The 11,454-nt window shown below is 48.3% G+C and overlaps 5 protein-coding genes across 5 annotated transcripts; 1 reads left to right on the top strand and 4 right to left on the bottom strand.

The window, feature by feature from the left end:
- Positions 1–258: 258 nt before the first annotated feature.
- On the bottom strand, positions 259–1,668 carry COCCADRAFT_112022 (uncharacterized protein; the record flags this gene model as incomplete). The annotated part of the gene is made up of 1 exon (XM_007720191.1): positions 259–1,668. One exon carries the CDS (start codon positions 1,666–1,668, stop codon positions 259–261), a length of 1,410 nt encoding a protein of 469 aa, XP_007718381.1.
- A 955-nt stretch (positions 1,669–2,623) lies between these two features.
- On the bottom strand, positions 2,624–3,874 carry COCCADRAFT_31178 (uncharacterized protein; the record flags this gene model as incomplete). The annotated part of the gene is made up of 1 exon (XM_007720190.1): positions 2,624–3,874. One exon carries the CDS (start codon positions 3,872–3,874, stop codon positions 2,624–2,626), a length of 1,251 nt encoding a protein of 416 aa, XP_007718380.1.
- An 868-nt stretch (positions 3,875–4,742) lies between these two features.
- On the bottom strand, positions 4,743–7,219 carry COCCADRAFT_10063 (uncharacterized protein; the record flags this gene model as incomplete). The annotated part of the gene is made up of 3 exons (XM_007720189.1): positions 4,743–5,861; positions 5,917–6,320; positions 6,373–7,219. The coding sequence occupies 3 exons, from the start codon at positions 7,217–7,219 to the stop codon at positions 4,743–4,745; spliced, it is 2,370 nt and encodes a 789-aa protein (XP_007718379.1).
- An 894-nt stretch (positions 7,220–8,113) lies between these two features.
- Positions 8,114–9,172, top strand: COCCADRAFT_112032 (glycosyltransferase family 34 protein; the record flags this gene model as incomplete). The annotated part of the gene is made up of 2 exons (XM_007720188.1): positions 8,114–8,794; positions 8,849–9,172. 2 exons carry the CDS (start codon positions 8,114–8,116, stop codon positions 9,170–9,172), a joined length of 1,005 nt encoding a protein of 334 aa, XP_007718378.1.
- Positions 9,173–9,392: 220 nt separating this feature from the next.
- COCCADRAFT_41925 (glycosyltransferase family 25 protein) lies at positions 9,393–10,680 on the bottom strand (the record flags this gene model as incomplete). The annotated part of the gene is made up of 4 exons (XM_007720187.1): positions 9,393–10,203; positions 10,251–10,318; positions 10,369–10,512; positions 10,564–10,680. 4 exons carry the CDS (start codon positions 10,678–10,680, stop codon positions 9,393–9,395), a joined length of 1,140 nt encoding a protein of 379 aa, XP_007718377.1.
- Between the last annotated feature and the right edge of the window lie 774 nt (positions 10,681–11,454).

The raw sequence follows: 11,454 nt of genomic DNA, 5'->3' as shown, positions 1-11,454 counted from the left end.
GTACATGCAAAAGAGACACTCTAGATACTACTTAGTCTACTCTATTACTCTCTATATATTATAATATTGCGTTGTTGAGATAAACGTTCATAAAGGTGCGCAAACTTGGTGGGGTGGCCAACTCGCTTGCCTGGCCAACTCGCTTATCCAGCACGTTATATTGGAGTTGAAGTCTAGTTCGGATGAATGGGTCGTGAATATGTTGCCGTTACGCACAATATATAAAATATACAAGAAGATAAGTTCTAAGAGACTACTCTAGCTCTTAACAAGACACAATTCCTCCAACCACTTACTAATCCCTACACTCGGTACATCCACGAACCTCCAAAAAACATCTGCCGCCCAAATCGTCACAACCGTCTGAATGACCCATGAAAGACCAAGACCCAATTCATACCGGTACAGCGTATCATTCCCAGTAAACGACCACAAGAACAACATACTCCTGTACCCAAAGCTATTAATCATAGCCTGATGCACACAATACAGTGCAAACGATATCTTCCCCAGATACTTTGCAACATGCGTGGTAAACATGGATTGTAGAAAGGGCGACCGAGACACAACGTAAACTAGTAGTACGGTGCCTATGGTAATGAATAGATTGGAAGAACGTATCGATGGGCCAAATACTGCACTTGCAATGTAGTGGAGTGGGGCAGAAAAGAGCGCCTTTTCACCATGGGCAGCAGGATAGGACGAAACAAACAGTCCAAGTGCAAACAACAAACTCGATTGAATCTTCTGCTTGCGAGACTCGATATTTCGACTGGACGCAGAAGCAGCAAGCTCTTTCCGTATAAGATACAATTCTGCTAGCGTAGTCCCGGCAAGGAAGAGCGTGGCCTCTGGATGATTTTGGAACAGGAAGTACACCGCAATTGCAGTGGTAATGCCCATTCGTGCGGCCGGCCGTACTTTTGCGAGTCCGATCAGCGCGAGGAAGCTGATGAAGGAACAGCTGAGTTCGATGGGAATGGTCCAGAGTTGCACGCCGTAAGGCGGGTGTCGCGTCCGTCGTGCAAGCGGATCAGACCACGTCCACACCTGGCCCGTCCAGTCGGCGAATTGCTTCGAAAGCGAGTGATATGCGATCGGTATCCGTAATGGTTTGCTGAGAAATGGCCAGTTTTTTGTTAGAGCGTACGAGAAGTCGAAGGCTCCGCAACATGCAACTACAAAGGTAATTGCGAGTGTGACCAAGCATGGCAGGTAGAGTCTGCATGGTCGACGGAATGTCGCAGATACCATGGTGTCGAGGAAAGCGCTGTAGGATCCGTTGCGGATGAGCTTCAGTGGCTTCAAGGAGATGGAGAAGCCGGAGATGACGAAGAATAGGAAGACGCTGACGTGCCCGCTGTAGATTAGCCGGATGATTGGTAGCTGGGTAAACCAGAGGTCATCGTCGCCATTGGAGTCGCTATACCCGCGGTTCGCCTGAGGATGTGTCGGCATGAAGAAATGGCAACAGTAGACGATGAAGGCCGCATAGCCTCGCATGCCGTCGAGGAAATCCGTCGGCCGTATCTCATCTCTCGCAGCTGTGGTGTTGTGCAAAAGAAAACTCGGTAGTAAATTTCGCAGGATCCGCCGATGTATGGATCGATATCTTGTCGAGACGCCAAGGAGTGAGGGGGATGGGAGACCTTTCTCCGTCTCCCCCATAGTAGTTTCCGCTATGTTTAGCATTTTTTGTGCGCATAGCGAGTTGGCCTTTTCCGTTGGTATGTGGTATATAATCTACCTTTTGAAAAGGGGCGTTGGAAAGCGACTGCGTAAGTGTATTAATTTCAGGGGCCGTGGCTGATCGCGACTTCCGAGAGCATAAAAAGAAGATAGTCGAGCGAGGGTGATTGTGGCGTTTGCTAGTGTGAGCGAGATGCAAAGGTGGACGGGAGTGATGGTGGCGTTTTTAGCGTCCTGGCAGTGGCTTGGAGGCGGGCTTGGAAACAGGCTTGATTAGGAGTAGTTCATAGGAGACTGCAAGCCATGGTGGAGGCTAAAAAAGGTATTGAACTTTGTTGGCCAGACCGACTAGTGCCTGAAAACGTTCACATGTCGCGTGCGATATATCCCGATAGAGTGCTCAGGTTCGCTTTCCTCCGAGCCGATGCTTGGTGACCGCGTATGTTCCCCCTAGTCCAATTACTCGATGTGACAGCCGAAAAAGACCGGACGCGGACGGGCTGTAGCAACTACCAAGACCCCTTCTGAACCGAAGTTGCCCCGTGAATTGAATACCGAGGCCTGCTTTTCACCATGTTCACAGTACATTGTATTTTCGTGTACGTAGTCTATAACAGATTGGGATTGGAATTCCTGGCCTGTCATTCACTGTCTCAAAAGTCCACTACATACGGGAACATCCAAGTCAATTAGATACAGGCACGTCATTAGTATCCATCTTCGCTTCGGATTCACCAGTGATCAAGTTTATCAGTTACGATTTTCATTTTAAGCCAAAATATATAAAAGGCATATTAACATCATAGACGCGCAAGCCTAGAAAAGACATTGCGGCTAAAGAACAAAGAAAAGAACAGAGATAGCTTCTCCACCAGCCTGCCGAAACTGTTCAATATCGGCGCGCCACATTTTCCACCTACGCAAGAGGATACACTTAAACGAGAATGGCGAACTTAGCAGGCGCCTTAGCGGGAGCAGATGCCGCCTTGCGACGCTGAAGAACACCACCGCGCTTGACGTAGCCAGCAGATGCATGGCCGTAGCTCTCGACAGGCTCCTGATAGTCTGAGGACGGGTCAGCAGCATAAGGAGTCGTGCTGGTAGTAGCGTCTCCAGTGGTGTAGCTGGGAGCAGAGCTGTAGACAGGGGCTGAGCTGTAGACGGCATCAGGGGTAGCAACAGGATAAGTAGAGGTCTGCTCGAAACTGCAAGTATACGGCTGGTGAGCGGCGGTGACGGTGACGGTCTCGGCAGGGTGATGGTAGACACCGGCCTCGTACTGAGTAACGGAAGGATAAGTAACCGTGGTGTCGTGGTCGTAAACGGTTGTAGTGGGCTTGACAATGGTGTATGTTCCGGCGGTAGAGCATGTAACAGTTGTGCTGTGAACGACAGTGTTGGTCATGGTGCCTTCAGTCTCGTATCCAATGTACACAGCGGCGATGGTGGTTGGCTTAGTGACTTCGGCGATCTGACCCCCGTAGGTGACGGGCTTGTTGGCCTCAGCGTGGTAGGTCTGCTCGGCAGCGACAATGGTAGGGGTTGCGACAGTGATGTCGTTGGCAGGCACAGTGTAGACGCCAGGGGCATCGAAGGTGGTCACCTGGGGTTTGGGTGCGCCGTAGGTAAAGGTATGCGTATAAGTGGACCACTTTCCACCAGAGTACTTCTTGATTGTCATACCCTGCTCATCCTTGTTGCCCGTGTACTTTGGGTTTCCGGGATATCCAGGGATCGCATGTGATCCGATATGGTCGTAAGGAATTTCGTGAATCTCCTCATAGAGCTCGTACCATGTCTTATTGGTTTGTGGTGCACTCGATCCTCCGTAGTAGCCAGTTGGGTGGGCATAGCCAGTTGGGTGAGCATATCCTTCAGGCGTAGCAGTGACAGTGTGGGTGATGGTTTTCTTTGTTTGATACACAGTCACGTCCTGGTTGGCTGCAGTTACAGTGACCTCTTTGCCATAGCCATCAGTAATCACAGTCGAGATAGCCTCGTATTCCGACCATTCACCGTTGACATAGGTCGGGACTGGCTGATACTGGGCTGTAACAGTGACTGGTTCTTTGCCATGCCCAGGATAGACGGTAGTATAACCGAGCTTGGATGAGGTCGACTGAACGCCATAGCCATAGTCGGCTGCGACAGCTGTCGCAAGGGAGATAATGGAGATGGACTTCATTTTCGACAGCGAGTATTAAAGAATGACTGAGGTTGGATATTAAACAATAAAATAATAAACTACTCAAAGGACTTGAAGTGCTGAGTAGGGGGCAGAGCAAAGAGCAAGAACTCGACGATCAAAGAGTGACTGTGGGTAGGGGACAGAAGATTCCATCGTGGGTAGGGCAGCATAATATTGTATGTACACTGTGAATGGACCACCCTTTCCGCGGACGGCAGAATTTGCCAAGATCGGCTATCTTACCGTAACGATAGACCTCCCGCTTTCTCGGAACTTGGTATAGCCGCCAGCAGCTACAGGAGTATCACACTTAGTCACTCCGCACTTTAGCGCACAACCGGAGTGCCAAGAATGGTGGAGATTGACTACCGAAGCGAACAGCCACCAACTACCGAAGATCAGTGCATTGTCTCGTGCCTCGTTTCCTTTTCCAGCTGCAGCTGAACAACTGAGGGGCTATATGTGAATTGAAGGATGCACAGAGCTTTAGTTGGTCTTTTCTGGCTTACGGGGGCAAAAAAATTTCAGACTGCTTGCTTCTTGGCAACTGCAGTGGCGGAATCATGGGACGAATGTAGTACGTCGCTTACTCGTAAGCAGCCTGAGACCTCTGCGGATAGTCTTTGTTGAGCAGCACCATGGCTGTACTGACCGGTTCCAAGGAGGCACTGGTTCAGGGAGGTGAAATCAAACCCGCTCAGGGGAAGAGTGCTTCCATTGCACTTTCTGTGCTCGAAGACCGCCTACTAACTATTTGGTGACCGTCCAAAAGACTCCAGGTTACAAGTATCGAATTGCGGAAGAGTAATGAAATCTATTGTTGCGCTATTTTGGTATTGTACAAAAGGAAAAAGAGAACTGCAGACTAGATCTCGTAGCTGGAGACGTCTGGTAATATTCCATTGAAAAACTCGCTCATCACTGTCCTCAGCTGTTCCAACTCCTGCTTGTTGGAAGTGACAACATCATCGTTCAAACAGATTTGACCGGCCTTCTTGTTTTGTTTAAGATATGGCCTCAGCAAAATATGCTCAGCTTGTTCCGCATCTGTGATCATATAGAACATTGCATCTGGATTGACAACCGTGTACTGGAATTTGATCAGTGCTTTGATCACCATCTCCCGCTGCTTGGCCTTTTGAACAGGATGAGGTAGAAGCGGCTCCAGCCCGGCTCGTTGCCGGTTCAGAATCAGTTTGATCAAGCAATCGCCACAGCGTGGCGACTCACGTGTGACTCGATCAAAGATTGTTGCAGTAGAGAATACGGGGCTGCGTGCTTCAGCATCACTGGATGATATAGAAAATCCCGGGGCCAAGCAATCTTCCATATCGAATGCATCGCAGTCAAGATCCTTGATCATAATTGGTCCGTCCAGAGATGTCCAGAGGACATCATTGTTCACAACTGGGGGTTTGAGTCCAGCTTGTTCAAGATAGTCCTGGACGTGGTAGTATATCCGGCGTCGGAATATTTCTGGGGTTTCATTGCTCAAACCCTCTGCTAGATCATTTATGACAGTCTGGCGTTCATCCCAGTCCAAGTAGCCATCATTGTTGCTGTCGCTTCGCATCATGATGTAGCTCCAAAGTAGGGCCTCGCGATGTCTCTCCATAGTGTAATGGAAGATGATATACCACGAGTAGAGCTGAAAGCCAGTCTCACCTCGGAACCGTTGGTATGCACTTCTCAAAGCCGGTCTAGGGAAGCTAGTGATTGCCTCTCTCGCGATGCTCCGAGAAAGAGAGTGACCGAAGTGCACTTGACCCTTGCGCTTGCGGGCACCAAATCGTCGGTTCAGAAGCCAGGACGTGTAAATTAAGAAGGGCTTCTCTCCAAATCTCTCAGCATCTTTCTCGGTAGGAGGCTGTAGTGTGTTGTATGCATTGGTTTTGAAGCCAAGAGTAGGGCCGAATAGTGGGGAATATATATCGGACGGTGAATGGTGCTTGCCCAAAATCATGTCGTCGGAGAGTGCAAACAGCTATATGATGTTAACATGATGCTGATTACTGGTACGAGGGGTATTCGAGACTTACTCTATCTACTTCAGACTTGGTATTATAGAGTTGGTTCTCGATAGTAAGAGAATCGAAACTCGGCAAACATTTTCGTTCCTCAGGTCCAAAAAACTCTTCCTGGCTAAGGACCTGAACTTTTTCCATATCAGGCCTCAACCAGTGAGGCCATTGCTTACCATACGTAGTTGGTGATGTATCATCTATCTTGGCATTCTTGAAAGCGTTGACGAGAATCTGGATTCGGTTCGTGAAATGACCGGCATATTTCTCGATACTGCGCATAGAGTAACGGAGCTCATCCCACTCGCGATATCTGTTGGAGCCGTGCGATTTAATCCAGACTCCATCTGCGTCGTTTAGTGAAGAGTTTAGTTCATAAGGCTTCATAGTCTCGGTCAACTCTTTCTGTGATCCATTCACCCCTGCAAACATGATTAGTAAGTGGGACGTGACGTTTGTTGTAGCAATACTCACAAGTATAAACAAAGTCAATCTTGGGCTCGCCAAGCTTCGGGCCTGAGTAATGCGCCTTCGAAATCCATTCATCCTCCCAACCTTCGAGGACCACGTCCTTGACAGAGACTTCAAATGGGACATGGTAGAGGTCTGGAAGCCCTTCAGCCTTCTCTTTAAGTTCTTCGCATTGGTCCCAGCTAGGAAAGTCGTAATTCTCTGACCAAGGTGTCTGGGTTTCCAATGTCTCAACGGGTATCGGATTCTCGTTGATATTCTGAGGCTGAGCTAGATCATTGGTTTCGACCTTAGCATTCGTGTCCATAATCGGAATTTGGGCATTTTCATTGGATGGGACATCTTCAGACTCGGATCCAGCAGCATCATCATCGTCGTCAGGGTGGTTTAATTTTGAAGCATGTTCCACACTGCCTTCGTTCCGATGCTCTTCGATTTTCTCAATACCGTCTAGATCGTGATTTTCGGTGTCATCGTCAGTGGTCAACGTAGAGCCACCCCCTACTGAAGATCCAGCATTGTGGCTGTGAATGTTACGAGGTCGAGTATCGGGACGGGGCGAAGGAATGAGGTAAGGAACTTCAGCATTCCAGATTCGCTCTGAGTTGGGGTGCGAATGGCGGACGTTAAAGCGCCCAGCGCGAGGCGACTCTGCTTCGATTATCGCATCGACAGTTTCCGGAAATGGGTTTGGAGCGAGAGGCTCCAAGCCGGCTTCTGAATTCGCCAATTTCCTCCATGCGACTGTGCTAGAATTCCAGAAGCAAAAAACAAAGAGAATGATCAAGGCCCAGATGTACCGGCGGAACGAACGGCGTGGCCTGTGAAGCACATTGCTCCGGCCAATCATGACGCGCTAAATAACTGAAAGAGGTAACTCAAGGCTACAGACATGAGGAGGGTAATAGAATAGAAAAGGTTCACACAAGGCCAGACTGGCACAAACTGTGATGTGATTCAGAGTCTGCGTAAGGAAGAAATATAGTATTCAGTGGTGCACTTGTCATATTGTTCATTTGCCATGTGGCGGGGGAGTCTCGCAGTAGACCGACACCGCCCTGCACCCCTAAATCACGGTGCATTTGGGAACAGAAGATCCACCCTTGGTGTTTTTTCTTCTAGGTTAAGCGGATCTTCCGTTCAGCGCTCTGGCACTAGAGTACAATTGACTAGGATGCGATACCGATGTGATGTGGTGCTAGTGTCAAGGCTAGCGCATACCAATTTCCACATGAGCACGTCCTGGTCTACCGATCGCCACCACCAAACCACCCCGACGGGTGTATGATCTCCTGTGCGTCTCCACGAGCCGTCGCTCAGGCACAGCCATCGACACTGACACTGGATATGCCTAATGTCCCGCGGGCTGAGCTGCTCGAATTTTGTTTCCAAGACGGCTTGCTCGTCAGTGCACTAGATAGTGGGTTATTTAGTGTGTATTCTCGCTCAAAACGTCGCCACGCTTACAACGCCGTTCCTCCGCGGCTGCCCTTGTATTCACGGCAATTTCCGAATACTTGTGCGTTTGCATTCCATAGAACCTGTTGGGATTTTTTTCCATGATACATCCAGCAAATAGTGTTTTTGTGCAACTTGGGGGCCAGCATCAGTATTCTGAGTTGTCATATTCTGCCTTCTTCTTTGGCACCACTCTTTTTCTTATCTTTGTTACTTTGGCCGTGGCCTGGATCGTGATTGATAAGGGATGTCTGGGCCAGTTTCTACTACTCGGAGGCGACAACACATGCCAAACCTTACCAGATTTTCTAAGTATGCGTTGGTTGTACTCATCGTATTTCTGACAGTAGCACTATGGAGACCATCAGAACTGCCACCAAAAATATCAGAATACTTATCCCAAAATGGTGATGGTCTCAAAGATGGGCCAAGCCCATCCGAGCTGCTCCCACCATCGAACATCAAGCTTCCATCCTCCAGCTCGCTCTCGTTCCCTAAATTCGGTAAAATCACTGCAACGTTTGGAGAACCTGATCCTCCATATGAAAACGCTATAGCATCACATAAACTCCACAACGAAATCCATGGGTACCCACACTTTATCCTCCGCGAGAGAATGCTTCGGGGTCTATGGTCCAAGCACGCCTACATCATGACTATCATCGGAAACGAACTTGCAAAGCCAAAAGATGAGCGATTAGCCTGGGTCCTATGGCATGATCGCGATACAGTGCTGATGAACCCGCAAATTCCTCTGGATATTTTTGTTCCCCCTTCACCAGCATTCGATAATATCCACATGCTAGTTACGAACGACAGGAACGGCCTGAACAACGGGGTTTTCCTATGCCGGGTATCGAGTGCGAGTTTTAAATTCTTTGCAAGTGCATTGAGTATCAGAGAGTACCAACCCGAGATACAGTTGAAGTATACCGAGCAGTCGGGAATGGAAGAGGTCATTAAACGTGTACGTCGATCGCATCCCCATCCTTTATTCTTGCTTGTGCTAAAGATGTCATAGGACAATTGGAATAATACTGTAGCATATGTGCCTCAGCGTTGGTTCAACGGCTTCCCGCCTACCAAGAAGGATCTAGCAGCGGGCAAGCCATCAGCATCCCGTTCAGGATCCCTACTGATTCACTTTGCCTCTAATCGTGATGGGAAGAGGCCAGAACGAATGGCGCATTGGAGCGCGATTGCAAAGAAGAGAACAACGGCGTGGGACAAGCCTGTTGAGGATACAGGGTACGCGAAGGAAATTATGGAGTATTGGGAGAGATTAGGGAAGGGCGAGAGTCAGCAGAGTATCATCGAGGATATTGAGGGTCGTATTTGGGATTGAAGAAGAACCAAGTTCATCCGCGATGTATTTTTTCCTACCACACTTATACAATTAGTTCATTTTCTACGAATATTATGTTAATAATGCAAACTTCTGATATCAAAGACATAGCACGTGCAAGATTTGATCAAGTGAGAATGAAGTATTGGGATTGATGGTGTACGATAGAATGTACTTGAAATTATCAATTCGGTAACAGTTTGCCTTGCCATTAATCTATTCAAGTCACCGGTTGTGTTCCAAACTCTTCTGGCTCCACAGTTACCACCTCTCCAACCGGAAATTCAAATGTGCTCACATCCATCTCTGCCATCATATCCTGAGCAGGGTCGACCGCCTGAAACTTGGTCTCCTGCTGCAATAACCCCTTCATATTCAAACTCACTGGAAACACTGTAAAACTACTCTCACCTTTCTTTCGCATAAGCTTGCCTCTTTGTCCACTATAGCCAGACTTCTCCTCGTCATCTTCGACTTTACGATCAGAGTCCCTATCCAAAGTTCCAATGCCACGATACAGTCCGAATATCATGGGGTATGCTCCCAGGCAAAAAGGTTCGGGCCAGTTGCCATCATAACGGCATAGTCTTTGTATCGCGACATCAATGGCCTGGGCATTCGGTAGCAGTGCCTGGTCATACAACAGTCTAGCCGCTCCATGGAGGGATAATGCGTAGGCACCAGTACCAGTCAGCTTATTGACCTCCATGACGATTCGTGTGTGCTCTCCCTTTAACTTTTCCGCGCTCGGATCCGGTTTTCGACCAAGTATACGCCGTGATTCCGGTATTACCGTCGGATCATTATGAGTAATGTAGTATTTCCCAGACTTATGCGGTTTGTTGTTCACTCCGAGATGGCCGAGGGTGAGTAAATTCCATGAGTCTCCGTAAGGGGAGTGTAGAGGCAAGGTGCTATCTTGAATGGCCCGAACCCCACGGGCGAAGGAAAGCATCTGTGATTTCAGCAATACGTCCCAGTCTGCATCATCTTCGATGATGAGAGCTGATTGAATTTGATTTTGCACCATCCTGAAGGTTGTGAGAAAGATGTACATAAAGTGAAGAGCTGTATTTACTTTTGATAGACGTTTAGGTGCGCGCGCCAACAACCGTACGCTCCGAGGCCTTCTTCACCTCTCCAGAACTGCATAGTGTTAGATATCAAACAAAACGTTTATTACAAGATCTTCATACAGCTGGAAATGCTTTCGGGTGCATCAACGATGCATTTACACCATCTACAAATTCTATATCGAGATGCGATACTAAACCCATGAGGGCAAGATAATCCCGCTTATCGGGACGATGTGCCATGGAAATTGCATAGATCTTTTGGAACTACGCTTGGTGTTAGACTGAGTCGCGATTGCTTGCACACATGTTTCTTACACCCAAAGTACTGTTTTGCGTATCCCAGATGGGATCATCAGCGGGCTCTACCCTGGCTACCCTCAATTGAGCAGTATTGATGCCTGGCGGGGGAGCTCTTGAACTACCAAATCCCATCCGTCTCGAGCCTACTGTGTGCTCAAAAGCACCCGATCCAGTGTTAAAAGAGAGAAACAAAACGATCGAGGCAAGGAGCATGAAAGACACGGCAGCAAGGTGAAAGATAGACCTAGGAAAGTACATCTTGAATAGAGCGGATACCGATCAAGAATCAACACTGAAGTCCTCCGGCTTGGTCCCCGTAAAGGGTACGCCATACGAATGTCCAAATCTGCTTGAACACGATAATGGGGCACGCGAGCAAGCTTGTTCGGCGGAGCCCCTTACCCATGCTTACAGCATTGGTGGCTGGCTGTGACGGGCCTGGCGCTTCCAGAATCGTGGACTTGACTAGTCGTACATTAGCGTCAGGGATTCCATGGATTAGATCTTCGCCAATTTTCGCCTGTGCGCCGCTACGATGAACGCTTAATTACCCCCTTACCGTTACAAAATGTGCGGACAATAGTCCTTGACCGGCGAGTTGCCTACGCTGCTTAGCTAACAAAATCAGAAATTACTGGGGTCTATATTTGTGAATTGACTTGGCGGGATGGTTCGAACCCTTTACATTTACTACATATATGTGTTAATAGCACTGTGTGGGTATGAGAATAGGATGACTGGTATCAGGTAACGTGCTGGATAAGCGAGTTGGCCAGGCAAGCGAGTTGGCCACCCCACCAAGTTTGCGCACCTTTATGAACGTTTATCTCAACAACGCAATATTATAATATATAGAGAGTAATAGAGTAGACTAAGTAGTATCTAGAGTGTCTCTTTTGCATGTAC

This window comes from Bipolaris zeicola (assembly GCF_000523435.1).
Source record: "Bipolaris zeicola 26-R-13 unplaced genomic scaffold scaffold_418, whole genome shotgun sequence".
Taxonomy (NCBI): Eukaryota; Fungi; Ascomycota; class Dothideomycetes; order Pleosporales; family Pleosporaceae; genus Bipolaris; species Bipolaris zeicola.
Note: the sequence above shows the minus strand (reverse complement) of the source record. Positions and strands in the feature narration are given on the sequence as shown.